The sequence below is a fragment of the Hippopotamus amphibius genome, chromosome X (assembly GCF_030028045.1).
Source record: "Hippopotamus amphibius kiboko isolate mHipAmp2 chromosome X, mHipAmp2.hap2, whole genome shotgun sequence".
In the NCBI taxonomy this organism is placed as follows: domain Eukaryota; kingdom Metazoa; phylum Chordata; class Mammalia; order Artiodactyla; family Hippopotamidae; genus Hippopotamus; species Hippopotamus amphibius.
Window position 1 is genome coordinate 93,918,387 of NC_080203.1, and position 14,244 is coordinate 93,932,630.

The 14,244-nt window shown below is 53.5% G+C and overlaps 1 protein-coding gene across 1 annotated transcript; it reads right to left on the bottom strand.

Moving 5' to 3' along the window:
* Window positions 1–436: 436 nt before the first annotated feature.
* Window positions 437–13,965, bottom strand: CCDC22 (coiled-coil domain containing 22). Its single transcript, XM_057718303.1, has 17 exons — window positions 13,805–13,965; window positions 12,558–12,735; window positions 7,170–7,302; window positions 6,290–6,396; window positions 6,079–6,145; window positions 5,799–5,974; window positions 4,113–4,307; window positions 3,492–3,554; window positions 3,281–3,400; window positions 2,629–2,748; window positions 2,423–2,539; window positions 2,216–2,317; window positions 2,027–2,134; window positions 1,672–1,767; window positions 1,405–1,464; window positions 1,250–1,324; window positions 437–806 (listed from the first exon to the last, which is right to left on the bottom strand). The coding sequence occupies exons 1-17, from the start codon at window positions 13,852–13,854 to the stop codon at window positions 693–695; spliced, it is 1,881 nt and encodes a 626-aa protein (XP_057574286.1). The 5' UTR covers window positions 13,855–13,965; the 3' UTR covers window positions 437–692.
* Window positions 13,966–14,244: the final 279 nt, after the last annotated feature.

Here is a 14,244-nt window from a genome sequence, read left to right on the forward strand (position 1 = left end):
GCACCTCAAATCTGCAGTCACACAGTCACACCCGAGCACAGTCCTGTTAACCCACACACCCCAAAGCACACACCCACAGCCAGCTTCCAGGCCCACGGGTGCAGTGTCACACAGGGTGCGCCCAGACACCCGCAGAGGCAGCCTCGGTACCTTCAGGATCTCAGGTCCCAGAAAGCCACACAGACACATGCCGGTCACGCACGGTATCACGCGGCTCCCAACCCAGACGCTTGGTCACACAGACTCTCTGAACTCACCTGCATGTCTCACATGCGCGCACACCCACACAGCACCCCAGTGGGCCTCCTGAATCCCACGCGGACACCCAGGGCCACAGACACCGACTCACCAAATGTACCCAGTGTCTCCTGCCACCCGCCCCCGCCCCCACCCTGAGCGCTGCGCCCCTGTCCATGCCTCAGCTTAGACTGCAGACAGAGACCCTCATTTATTTGAGATCCAAGGCCCCAACCCCCAGTGCCCTCCGCAATAAACTGCAGCCGAGCTCCCACACTCTGGATGATCGCCCAGATAAGGGTTGGGGTCGGGTGGGCAAGGGTCTGGGGCCAAGGCTGCAGCAGGAGGAATTGGACCACAAGCAGAAGGCATGGCCAGGGCCAGTGCTTGGCCAGCGCTCCCAGCACCCCAAATCCCTGCCTGAGGCCGGGGGGGAGACCTCTGCTGGGGGCTGCTCAGGCCTTACGGACCCGGCCCAGGAGGCCAGCGTTCTCCTGGCGAAGCGATCGGTAGTCCTCACGGATCTTCTCCAGGTTGCTGAGGGTCTTCTTGCCCATTTCCGTCTCAATCTAAGGCAACACGAACCACAGCCCTTCAGCGTGCAGGGCCCCTTTCCCAGCTCCTCCTCACCACCCCCACCCCATTATGGCCACTCAGGGCCCCTCCTGTGCTCCTCCCACCCCCTCCAATAACAGCCTGCTCTGTCCCACTGCCAGGCCTTTGCACACGTCATCCGTCCACCTAAAGCATCCTTTGCTACGTGGCAGGATCCCCCACCACATACTCAAGCTGAAGCCTCTGCCAACGGCCCTGGGAGGCAGGCGTGAGGACCCTCAGCATGGAAGGAGGGGGTCAGAGCAGGCCACTGGGCTATTCCACGTCACCCAGCAACGAATGGGCAGGGCTGAGACTCCAGCCACAGGCTGTGTCTGGTGCCACAGCCTCTTTCAACATAAACCGAGGAGCTGTTCCCGGGCCTGCTGTGGCTAGCCCTCCCACCCCCAGGCCTCACCTGCTCCTCAAGGTCTCGAACCTCCCGCATGATTGTGCCCGTGTCCTCGATGGTCTGGATGAGCTGGCTGCAGTTCTGGGGACAGCAGGAGCAGAAGGCTTGCATCCCAACTTGGCCCCACCCCAGCCAGCCCCCAGGCACACTTCTCCCCTCACCTCATGCAAGGCAGCTAGATACTTGTAGGCCTTCCGAACTGCATCGTCCTTTTTGGCATCCTGACCAGACAGAGGAGACCTTGAAGGTGGCAGTGGGCTGCTCCCAGCTCGCCCCGCCCCGCCTCCGGGCCCCCACAAGGCCACCCTCTCCCACTCCCTGACTTCATCTTCCACAGGGCAAAGCCGGGCCCGAGCATCAGTGTACCTACGAGGCTCACACGGGCCCAGGCCCACCCACCCCTACACCCGGCCTGGCCTGCCCCACACCTTGAACACAAGCTCATCAGTCACTGCAAACGTCCGGTCCAGCTTCCCAGACAGGGAGTTGATTTCCTTCTGAAGCTCCTTCGTGTCAGACAAGATCTGGCAGAGATCACAGTAGCCGTGAGCCCATGTCTGGGGCGGGTGGCCAGCCAGCTAAGGGCATTCATGTTCATGCTGTCACATCCAGACAGGGTCGGGGTGGCTGGAGTGGACTGTGTGAGGCTGTTCTGTGTCTGGGTATGGCCAGATAGCTCTGACTTCCAGAGGGTGTGAGGTCCCCGTGTAGCCCTGTGACACACATCTGCCCCTTGGGCCTATCTGCCCGTATGACCCACCCTCTGTGGCCACGATGGGGTACCTTAGTGATCTCTTCCTTCTGCTTCCGGATGTTGCCCACAATCTCCAGGATGCGCTGGGTATAGGCCAGCCGGGACACGTCTCTGGGCAGGATCTCGAGCTCTGACATCTAGGCAGAGACAGCAAATACTCCCTCAGAACCCTCACCTCTCCGGCTCTGAGCCACCCGGGGCCCCCACACAGGCCTTACCAGCTGCTTATAGATCTCCTCCTTCCGGCGGGCCTCTTCAGCAGCTGCCCGGACACTCTGGTGCAGCTCCTGGATCTCTGCCAGCCGCCGAGAAGATTCCAGCTGCCAGGGCCCCGTGGGTAGAGGGCAGTGAGGCAGAGCGCAAGGCGGGCCCCCTAGGGAGAGACCGAACCTGCCCCACCCATGGCCAGGGACCCCAGCACCTACCTCTCTGCAGTCCTGGAGCTTTCGGAGGTGACGGTACTCAGCAAGCAGCGGGACCCGGTGCTTTTCCCACTGACCCGCCAAGTGGATGACCCGCTGGGCGCTGCTCTCTACCACGAGCTGGCGATGGTGGCAGAGGGGCTACATGTCACACAAGCTGGGCCCATCCAACTCCGACCCTCCCAGCCCAGCCTCAGGGCCAGCCCCACCTGCAGCTTGGTAAGGTTGGCAGCCCCATCGGGCAGCAGCTCCACCGCCCGGCTCTTCAGGCGCAGGGCCTGCTCACGCTCTGCTGTGCTGAGCTCACTCTTCCGACACTCGGTCTCCACCTGGCACCCCAAGACCCCCACTCCCAGTCAGTGGGGGAGCCCAGCCGCACACCACAACCTCCTGGTCCCCACTGAGCCTGGAAAGCCCTGGCCTAGCCCAAGCCCCGCAGGTGACAACACATCCCTCTAGCCCCTATGGGCCCCTCGGGCCCTCCTGATAGAAATGGAGACCTATAAGCAGTGACAGGCACCCACAGGCCCCTCTGAACCCTCCACCTCCACAATGACTCCCCAGGACCCATGACGACCCCCACAAGCCCCTACAGATGCCCATGGACACCCACACCCCTCGCGATTCTCACCGACACCAAGGCACCTCTAACCCCCTACAGGTCCAACACCACCCCCGCCCTTGACCCTCACTCACTCCCACTGATTCTCCTGAACCCTCAAGAGTCCCACAGATCCCCAATGTCTCCCATGAACACTTCTGACATCTGCAAACCTCTACAGAGTACCCCCAGCCCCCTCAGGTCCCTCTAGGCCCAACTTGTGACCTGACCCCGGTGGGCAGTCCCTCCCCCACACCCACCTGCACAAGGCTGACTCCCAAGGTCTTCATGTTGGCTTCAACCTCTTCAATGTTGCGATTCACTCCCTCCAGCTGCTCCCGAAGAGACTCCAGCTCCTGCTCCTGAGCTGCCCACGTGTCCTGGGAGGCACAGGCCAGTCGGGATGGGGGGTGTCAGGGCCAGCAGACAGCCAAGGGCCCAGGACACCCCCCACACCACGGCTCTGCTCACCTGTTCAGGCCGCCGGGAGGTGGCCGGCACATCTGACACCTGGGCTGCCTGGGCCTCGGGCTCCTGGGGAGTGAGAAAGGAGCATCTGGCTGTCAGGAAAGGTCCTGCCCCTCACAACCCAGCATCAACACTCCCCGCAAGCACCTTCCCAGCAAGCACCCTCCCAGCACTACCCAGGTACAGTACCACTGTACCACTACAGCTGTCGGAATGTGTGTGAGGATCAAGGCGCTCTCTGTGACCTTAAGACTGGAGTGTTTGCTCATAAAGAAACCTCCCTGACCCTGACACAGCTCCTGCCCACCTGCCCATGAGAAGGATGAGGGCCCCTCTGGGTGACATCCAAGAAGAGAAGATGTCAGAGGAAACTGCCCAGGGAAAGCTGGGGTTTACACAAAGAGCAGTAACCCTACACGCTTACATGGTCCCCACCCCTCTACTCTTTCTCCACGGAAGTTCCCAAGAAGCCAGGGGACCCTTCTGGGTGCCCACCCCCAGTAGGGAGAGGGCAGGCCCGGTGGGAACACAGGCCCCTGTGTGGATAAAATGTGGTGTGTGTACATAAAGCAACCCCACCTTGGCCCCCATCAGCGTGCCCCAGGCCCACTGAGGCCCACCCACCAGATGGAAAGTGAACTTCTCTGAATGTGTGAACCGGGAGCCCTTGGGAGCACCAGTCCTGGCCCCAGCACCCCAGGCCTGCAGCAGCTCTCCCAGGTCTCGGGCTTGCTGTGGGGGTCCTGGCCGGCCCCAGGTCTGGCGCAGGTGCTCAGCCAGGTGCTTCTGCAGCCGCTGCCGCTGAGCCCGAGTATCCTCCTGGAAACAGTGGAAGGGTGTGGAGGCCTGCCGGGCACCCAAGACCCTGCCTCCACCAGGAAGCCGCCTGACCAGGCGCGATCCCCCAAGTCACACCCGCCCTCCAGCCTCTCTCATGAAGGGGCCCAGACCCACTCTCCTGGCCCACGGGCCTGGGAGCTTCCTGAGGACAGGGCCTCCTCTTCTTCAGCCCTACGTCTCTCTACGCACTGGCTCTCCGCACTGCAGGAGGCTGTGGGAAGGGAGAGAAGGAAGCCTGCAGGCCCTAAATTAGAGATGGACACTCAAAAGATATGTGGGGACAGAGTGGAAACCAAGTCAGAGGTGCTGGGTAAAGAAGGGGGAGGAGGCCGAGTGGAATTGAGAAACATGAGAACAGAGGCAGTTTTGAAACAACTGGAGAAACCTCATTATGAGCTCAGTGTGGGATGGTATTAAGAGGTCACTGTTAATTTTGTTAGGTGTGAAAATGGCCCAGGGCTTGTATTACAAAATGAATGCCCCTGTGAGTTAAGAGATGTCTACTTAAGTATTTAGAGTTAAAATGATATGACTTCTGGGATTTGCCTTAAAATAATACAGACAAAAAACTTAGAGGAGAAGAGGTGAGGAAAGATTGGCAAAATGCTTGTATCTTTTTTTTTCTTTTTTTGGCCACGCTGCAAGGCTTGCAGGATCTTAGTTCCCCAAGCAGGGATTGAACCCAGGCCCTCGGCAGTGAATGCGCCGAGTCCTAACCAGGGAATTCCCACAAAATGCTTATAATTGAAGGTGGACGACAGGGACATAGGGTTCATGACGCTATTCTCTCTACTTCTGGGTTTGAAATACCTGTAAGTTTAAAAAAGAAAGAAAACGATAAAGACAGAACAAATGGCAGTGGGGGAGGTGGAAGGAGATAGTTACAGAGGTGGACAAAGTGGGGAGGGGATGGGGACGGATACTGGGGTGGACAGAGGGGAGATGGGGGCAGATATAGGTAGACAGAGATGGAGGCACAGTACAGAAATGAGGAGACAGAGATGGGGAGAGAGAAAGAGGGGCAACAAAACCACGCAACCAGAAAGCCAGTGACGAGAAGAGATGGTGCAGAGGTCTGGAGGCTGCGCATCAGTGATGATGGCAAGGACAGAGAAAGAGGGAGCGAATCAGGGGCAGGAAGAAGGTAGCAGAAACAGGGAGGGAGGGAGCAGATCCTGACGGCTCTGGCTGCCTGTGCACATCCTTCAGCAGAACATCACCCTCAGAAGAGAGCAGTCTCAGAGCAGAAAGCTGGCACTCCAAGGGGCCATGCTGACCTGTGCGAAGGCCACAGTCTTTCTGACTCCAACGTTCTTTCAGTCAGGGAGCCAGGTAGTTGCACACAGAGAGGAGATGATGGAAGAAAGGCACACAGTGGGGAAAGGAGAGGGGCAGAGGACTAATGGGAGACGAAATGGGAGCCACAGTGAGCGGGGGCCTCATCAGCAGGGACCAATCACTGGACAGTACCTGAGCGGGGAGGCGGGATGCTCGGGGGACCCAGTCCTCGTCCCCGGGGTGGTCCCAGCCGGCGTGGCAGAGCTGGATGGCATGGTGTTCGAGGAGCGAGGCTGCCCTCGCAGCAGGCTGGGGCACCTGGGTGGGGGCTGGTAGCAGCAGGGGACTCGCGTGGAACTCCCAGGGCTCTGGAGGCAGCAACAGAGTCAGCCAGCCCTCCTGCCTCACCACGTGGTCAGGCCCACCTCTACCCCTCCCCCTCCCCCCCCCCCCAGCCTCTCCTCAGCCTCACCTCCTCTGGAGCGCAACTCAGACATGAACAGCCTGGTGGCACAGAAAGGCTTCTGGTGGACCGAGCCCTGGTGAGAGAGCAGAATCAGAGCCTCTAGGATGAATTGTGATGGGGGCGCCAGCGGGAGGGGGCCAAAAACCTGAGCACCCAAATGGGGACAAGGCAGGCAAGGTGGCAACAAGCAATACTGACATGAGTTGAGGGGCCCCACCTGGAGGTGCTGCAGCTTAGGAGTGCGGAGGCAGGGTGGGACCCAGGGCAGGGCCAGCTGGTCCCGGATTTGGCTCCCGATGGCCCGGAGAAGGATAGCTGAGTCACCTAGCGGGGTGGGGAGGGAGTGTCAATCAGATGACAATGCCACAACTCCAAAAATGCATACCCTGGGAAAGCAGCCTGACCCCCTCCCAGAGATACATATCTATGTATCTATCATTCTCACACTCAGTCATTCAACAAACACTTATTAAGCACCTACTCTGTACCAGTCACCATTCTAGACCCTTGGGCTACCTCAGTGAACAAACTGATCGATACCCTCCTGCCCTCCCGGGGCAGCAGGTAGAAGACAGCACGTCCCAGGTCATAAGTACAATGCAGAAAACTGTCAGGTGGTCATCAGGAAAGGAGGATAAGGACCACTGACAGGAAGATATAATTTTAAACCAGGCAATCCGAGGAAGGCCTCCCTGAAGTGACATGTGAACAGGAACCTCCAAGAGGTAAGGGAGTGAACCATGAGGCTATCTGGGTGAGTAAGCCAGCAGATACAAAGGCCCTGAGGCTGGGGCGGCCTAGTACGTCTAAGGAGCATCAAGGAGGCCGGAGTGGTTGGAGTGGAGTGGGTGAGGAGGGGCAGGGCAGGACGTGAGGCAGAGAGGCCCCTTCAAGCACCAACTCCCCCCTCCCGGGTCAGCCCAAGCCCCAGTTCCCCTCCCCCTGCGCTGCATCCCCTCTCCCAGCCCCAGTCCTCCCACCTAGCTCTCCCGAAGACACATACCTACCCCCACCAGTCAACCTTTTCACCACTTCCACCTCCCTCAGCCCCCACAACAGCCTCTCCCTCACCCCTGCCACGTCCAGGCACGCCATACCTGCAGGCTGGTCTGCATCCTCGGACGCATCAGTGGGCAGACGTTCAGCCAAGAAGAGAAGCAGGTCCCGGAGGTCAGGCTCACTGGGGTAGAGGAAGTTCTGATAGCCAAGTTCCAAGGGATAGCCTAAGTCCTAGGGGTTGGGAAGGGCGGCGGCTACCAGTCAGGCAAGCAGGATCCTCCTGTCCTGGAAGCCCAGGGCCGAGACGGCAAACGCTCCCACTCTCTCACCAGCCACCACCCTCTAAACTTCCCCTTGGCTCCCCAAGGCCTCCAGAGCTTTAAAATTAAAGCTCTGGAGACTTCCCTGGTGGTCCAGTGGGTAAGACTCCGCACTCCCAATGCAGGGGGCCCAGGTTCAATCCCTGGTCGGGGAACTAGATCCCACATGTATGCCACAGCTAAGAGTCCACATGCTGCAACGAAGATCCCATGTGCCGCAATTAAGACCCCGCACAACCTAAATAAATAAATATTTTCTTTTTAAAAATTAAAAAAAAATAAAATTAAAGCTCTGGCCTTTCTAAATATGACTCAAAATCCAGAGGCAATAAAAAAGAAGATGGGGGGACTTCCTAGGTGGCGCAGTGGTTAAGAATCCACCTGCCAATGCAGGGAATGTGGGTTTGATCCCTGCTCCAGGAAGATCCCACAAGCCACGGAGCAACTAAGCCCGTGTGCCACAACTATTGAGCCTGCACTCTACAGCCGGTGAGCCACAACTATTGAGCCCGTGTGCTCTAACTACTGAAGCCCACTCGCCTAGAGCCCGTGCTCCGCAACAAGAGAAGCCACAGCAACGAGGAGCCCACGCACCACAACGAAGAGTAGCCCCCACTCACCACAACTAGAGAAAGCCCACGTGCAACAATGAAAACCCAACACAGCCAATAAATAAATAAATTTATAAAAAAAGAAGAAGATGGGCATTTCTGAGTACGTGAAAAAAAATTTAAAGAAAAAATACAATGAGCAAAGTCAAAAGCATAACAACAAGCTGGGAAAAATATCTGGAGTTTATATCATAGGCAAAGAGTGAATGTGCCTAGTATATAAAAAGTGCCTAAAACTACACAGTAAAGGAGGCAAAAGATAGGACTAGACAATTCCCAGCAAAAGAATGAAAAACAACCCTTAAACATATCCAAATATGTCCAACCTAGCTTACAAGAAAGACTTGAATTGAAAGCACACTGAGAGACCCAACACGAGCATCACCGATCTGAGACAACCTGACGTTACGTTCTCCTGAGGTCCGTTCGGACAGGGAGATACTATCACTGGCACAGAGTTCCTGCCCGAGACCTGAATCTAGTCATGAGCCAACAATCACACCAGTTCAGATTGTGGGGCATTCCATGAAACAACCAGCCTGCACTCTTCAAGCACATGTACTCACGAAAAGAAACAAAGAAACAAAAACTAAGGACTCTTGGACACAGAAGATTAGAGATGTAACAGTGAAATAAAATGTATGATTCTTGATTGAACTCTGTAGTTGGGGAAGAAAACAGCTATAAAAGACATTTTTGTAACTACGGAGGAAATTTGACCATGTACTAGATATTAGATACTATTATTCTACCAATATTCAATTTCATGGGTGTGATCATGGTATTGTGGTTATAACTGGCGAATGCCCTTTTACTTAGGAGAAGTGCACTGAAAGTTTTAGGTATGAAGTGTCATCGTGTGTGCTGTTTTCAAAAGTTTCAGAAAAAAATGTGTGTGTGTGTGTGTGTGTGTGTGAGTGTGTGTACCCAGATAGAAAAGAATGGAGCAAGATGTTAACAATATAGAAAGCTAAGAGAAAGGTGTTATTTTTCTATTTTCATTTCTCCTTAAATTTGAAAGTTTTTCAAAGTACAAAGCTAGGAGGAAAACTATACGGAGATACTATTCCTCACCTATTGAATGGGCAAAACTCTGACAATACACTCAGTGGGTGAGGCTGTGGGGAAACAGGCACCCTCTCATACACTGCTGTTGGGAATGCAGAAATTAAACAATCCCAGTGAAGGCAATTTGGCAAAAATCTAACAAAATGGCAAATGTGTTTACCCTTTCACCTAGTAATCCTACTTCTAGGAATTTACCATGAAGATATGCCTCCAACAATTCAAAAATATATGTGCAGAGCTTCCCTGGTGGCGCAGCGGTTAAGAATCCACCTGTCAATGTAAGGGATACGGGTTCGAGCCCTGGTCCTGGAAGATCCCACATGCCGTGGAGCAACTAAGCCCGTGCGCCAAACTACTGAGCCTGCGCTCTAGAGCCCACAAGCCACAACTACTGAGCCCACACGCCACAACTACTGAAGCCTGTGAGACAAGAGAAGCCACTGAAATAAGAAGCCCGTGCACTGCCATGAAGAGTAGCCCCTGCTCTCCACAACTACAGAAAGCCCGTGTGCAGTAACAAAGACCCAATGCAGCCAATAAATAAAAAATAGAATAAATTTAAAAAGAAAGAATGTATGTGCACAAGATTATTCATTACAGCATTATTTGCAAAATACTGGAAACTCCCTAAATGTCCAAGCCTAAGAGAGTGGTTGAATCAACTACAGTGCATACATGCAATGTACTACTCTGCAGCTGCAAAAAGGGAAAAAATGATTCAGATCTCTCTTGCCTGATATGAAATGATTCCCAGGATATGTTGCAAGGGGGAAAAAAAGGTAAGAAACTAGGTATATGCTCTCTTTTGTGTAAGAAAGGGGGGAAATAAAAAATATATATTTATATTTGTGTATAGCTTCATTTTTTTAAAAACTGGAAAGACACACAGGAAACTAATCAAAGTAATCCCTTTACAGCAGATGGGTAAGGGTAACCAGGTGAATAGTTTGGAGTGCAAGTGAGACTTCTCAAGGTATCGTGTTACTTCTGTCACACCTTGGAGATTTCTTTTACTCTTTCAGTAGTTAACGATCTTTTACCTAGTTAACAATTCTTCATATTAAAATTTCCCGATTCAAATTACTGCTGGGGTTTGTGTCTCTGGACTGGACCCTGACCTACACAAAACAGTAAATAATGTTTTTACAAGAGACTATGGGCTTTGGAGTCAAAAAGATCGGGGTTGAAATCCAGCCTGTGCTACTTAACTGGCTATAAGGCCTCAGACCGGTTATTTAACCACTCAGAAGCTCAGTTTCTAGCTGTAAAAATGTAGTTTCCCTATGTGGATGCTTTAAGGGATAAAAGGGCCCATTAAGATTCTGGTCCGGAGCTGCATGGATTCTGAAAGCATACTTCCTGGATTCAGATCTAAGCTTTGCTTCTTAGCAACTGTGTGACCACTTAACTTCTCTGAGCTTCATTTTTCTCACCTGAGAAAAGGGCACCCACAGTACCTACTTCAGAAAGTTGTCACGAGAAATCAGTGAGTTAACAGCAGATTACCATAATGCCCAGTACAAAGCACACACTCAGAAAACATCATCATTATATACACATATGTGTATTTGGTCACAACGTAAGATACGAGGGTGGGTCAAAAATTATCCGCACTCTGGCTATATTAAAACTTCTGTGAAAACTACAGCCAGAGTGCAGATAATTTTTAACTCACCCTCATATATTTATTTCAGAGAGAGGATCACAGTCAAAACAGTGTGAAAACCACTGTCTTTTAAGCTACTTTACTTTGGGTTTTTTCCGACACCTGCAATCAAAGAGTTGTGACTGATACAGAAACTCATTCCAGGAGTGGGGTGTGTGAAATGACAGACACCAAGATATGGAGGTGGCTGAGTCGCAGAAAGTGGCACCAGGAGTAGGGCACGTGAAGAGGCAGACACCAGAAGGCGGCAGTGCTGAGCCGAGGTGGGTTACGTGAGCGGCACCCAGCTGGGTCAAGAGAGACCTTTTCCACCTGCTCAGGGCCAACCAAGGCCCTGGGGCCAATCACGTGAACCTCCTGATCACTGGAAAAGCCATACTCGTGCTAAAGTTAGTGTGAGGAAAAGTAGGTCACCACCAAATCCAGTGGGAAACAGCACTGGCAGAAGGGAGGAAGAGAAAAACTGCGGGAAGCCTGATCCCCAGCCCCTCCTCAACACATCGTAGTGTACACCCTCCTAGCCAAACAGAGGACACAGGTTCCCCCTTATAAAGTGCCAAACTCGAGAAGACAGCCCCAGGCCAGGGGACAGACTGGCCTGCCTCAGGGGCCACCAAGAGCCCCAGACAGAAGAACCTGAGAACTCCTGAGAGTTAGGTGAACCTGAGAGTCAAGGGAAGGGTAGCACTCTGAGGCCTGTTTCTAAGAGACAGAAACTGCACAAGCAAGGTACAAATTCAAGAAACCTGACCACCCTGTCCCTTGGGGCTAAGTAGAAACTTCACTGTAGTTACCCTATTGACTCTCTACCACCAGATACTGGGTATGCTGGGCATGCTGACATTCACTACGTAGCCACAGGTTGCTGGAATGCAAGCAGCCAGATCAAGCCTATCGAACAACAGTAATTCTACTTACACAAAGCTTATTATATCCAGCGTTTCATGTATGAATTCATTTTTAATCCTCATAGCAACCCTGTGTGGTAGGTACAATTCTTACACCCATGAGAAAACATGAGAAAACCTAAGCCCAAAGAGGTTAAGAAACTAGCCTAAAATCCCAGAACTAGTGAGCCAGGAGAAATGACATTTACTTGGAGCTCTTGCATATAGTAACTGGACACAGGTCTGTACTGGGGACGTGTGAATGCTTCACCAGAAGGGACTTTATTTACAATAGAGACAGTATGGAAATTATTCTCATGAGAGGCAAGCTGTGTGAGGCTGCAATAGGCAGAGTGAAGTTTCAGTGCAGACGCTGCTTTAGTTAACCAGCATATCTTCCTTTGGGTAACCCTCCCTCCCCCAACTCCATGTGATCCTGAAGGAGCAGCCAATCACAGTGCCCTATAGGGATGACCATGTGATCCAGGCTGGGTCAACCAGAGAACATGGTGGTTAATTTCAGCCTGAGCATGTGAATCAAACAGGGCCTTTTCAGAAACAGGTAAATGGATACTACAAGGGGAAAAGTTCTTGGTGCTAAGCTCAAAATATGGGAGCCAGGGGCAACCCAGGCACAAACTGGATCAACTCATTTAATGCTCATAACAACCCTACTTTTATCATCTCCATTTCACAGATAAGGAAACTGATGCCCACAAGGGCATCAGTTAGCAAGGTCACACAGTAGCAAGTGCTGCAACCAGGGTCTGCACTACTCAGGCCGTCTGACCACAGAGCTGGCAGCCTTAACCACTAATGAACACTAAGCCACAAGGGGCGGTGGCAGAGAGGAAAGTCAAGAGTTTCAAAGGAGCTTGGTGACTTTGTGAAGGAGGAAGGAAGAGGCCGTGTGTATTAGGAGGAAGACACTCACCATACAGGCCTGAGCCAGGCTCATGGCCAGACGGAACCGGGCAGACATGGCGAGAGGCAGCAGGGGGCTAAGGCTGGAGCCCACAGCAGGGTTGATCACACGCAGGCAGCGGACCACAGCTTCTACAACCAGCTCAGTGGTAAAGGCTCGCAGGGTCTGCACATCTGGAGGAACTGCCCTGAAGAAGAAGAGGGCAGGCTCAAAAGGGGGGGGGGAGGCGAGCGGGAGCAGTCAGGAAACAGGGATAAGGCTGGGCCATGCTGCCTTCTGGAAGTCCTAGTACTGGGATGGGGTGGGGAGGATGGCCACAGTTCAGACAGGTCCTGGGTGTTGCTGGCTGACTTCCATTTGGAAAACTAAGAATGGGGGCAGTCCTCAGGTCCTAAGACCTTGATGTAGAATGGTGGATGGAAGGGATCTGAGTTCAAAATATCTCAAATTTCCCTATGCTTAAGAGCCCCAAACTTCTGGGTCTGGGAAGTCCTAGGAGCCCAGGTGGAATGGTCTTTGGGTTTCTGCATCCCCAGATATCATGTTCCCTGCATGTCAGGGGCCCCCAGATATTGAGCTGCTAGGGTTTTGAGACTAGATGTTGGGAGGCTGGGGTTTTAAGGAGCTCCAAATGTCAGAGTCCCTGGGTATCAAGACCACTGAGTCTCAAGCAATCCAGAAATCAAGCTCCCTAGATGTTGTCATCTTGGGTTTTTAGGACCCTCGAATGCAGGAGTCCTTGTGTGTCAGGGTCACTAAGCATTAAGACCACCATATTTTAGAGTCCTGGGGTTTTAAAAGCCCCAGGTATTGGTAAACCATGTTTGAAGGGTCCCGAGTATCCAGTCCCAGGGGATTTTGGAGTCCCTGAGTGCCAGGATCCCAGGATTTTAAGTTCCCTAGTTCTCAGGATACAGGTGTCTTAGAATCTCCGGATATCTGAGTCCCAGGGTATTGATGTCAAGATCCACAGATTTCAGGACTCTGGGTCTTGAGGTTCCAAGATTTTAAGGTCTCCAGGTGTCTAGGTCCTGGAGTTTGGGGTTTACCAAGTGTAGGGGTTAAAGGGTTTGGGAGGCCGTGTGTGTGTGTGTGTGTGTGTGTGTGTGTGTAAGAAGGAAGGAGGGCCTTAGGGTCCTGTAAGTTGCAGCCCTAGATATCAAGGTCCAGGGTTTTAAGGTTCCCGGGTGACTGGGTCCGGAGTTTTGCAGTCCCGGATGTGGGCATTCCGGGGTGGACGGGGGCCGTGTCCTTACGTGCCGGCCTGGCGCAGGGAATGGATGAGGATTCGGTCTGCCTCCTCCATGGTGGAGCCGTGTTGGAGTCCAAGGTCGGGTCCAGGGCAGGGTCCGAGCAAGAGGGCGCAGCTGTGGAAAGCCCGCTCTCCGCTCGCGGTCCAAGGAGTGTCACAGGCTGCGCGAGGAGAGCCGGGAAGTGTAGTTCTGAGAGCGAGCTCGGCGCCAGCCGGATGCCTGTTGTGCTGGTGTAAACGGGCGCACGCAGACTTGAGTGCGCAATGACTGCTGGGAGTTGTAGGTTTGTTATTGCTGTGTTTTGCCTGCAGCCCAGTGCTCTCTTCCAAGTGGGCTAAGGATTATACAGCGCGCGAGTGTGTGTGTGTGTGTGCGCGTGTGCGTGTGTGTGTGTGTGTGTGTGTTGAGGGAAGGGGGAAGGGGCGGGACGGAGAGTGGCTTCT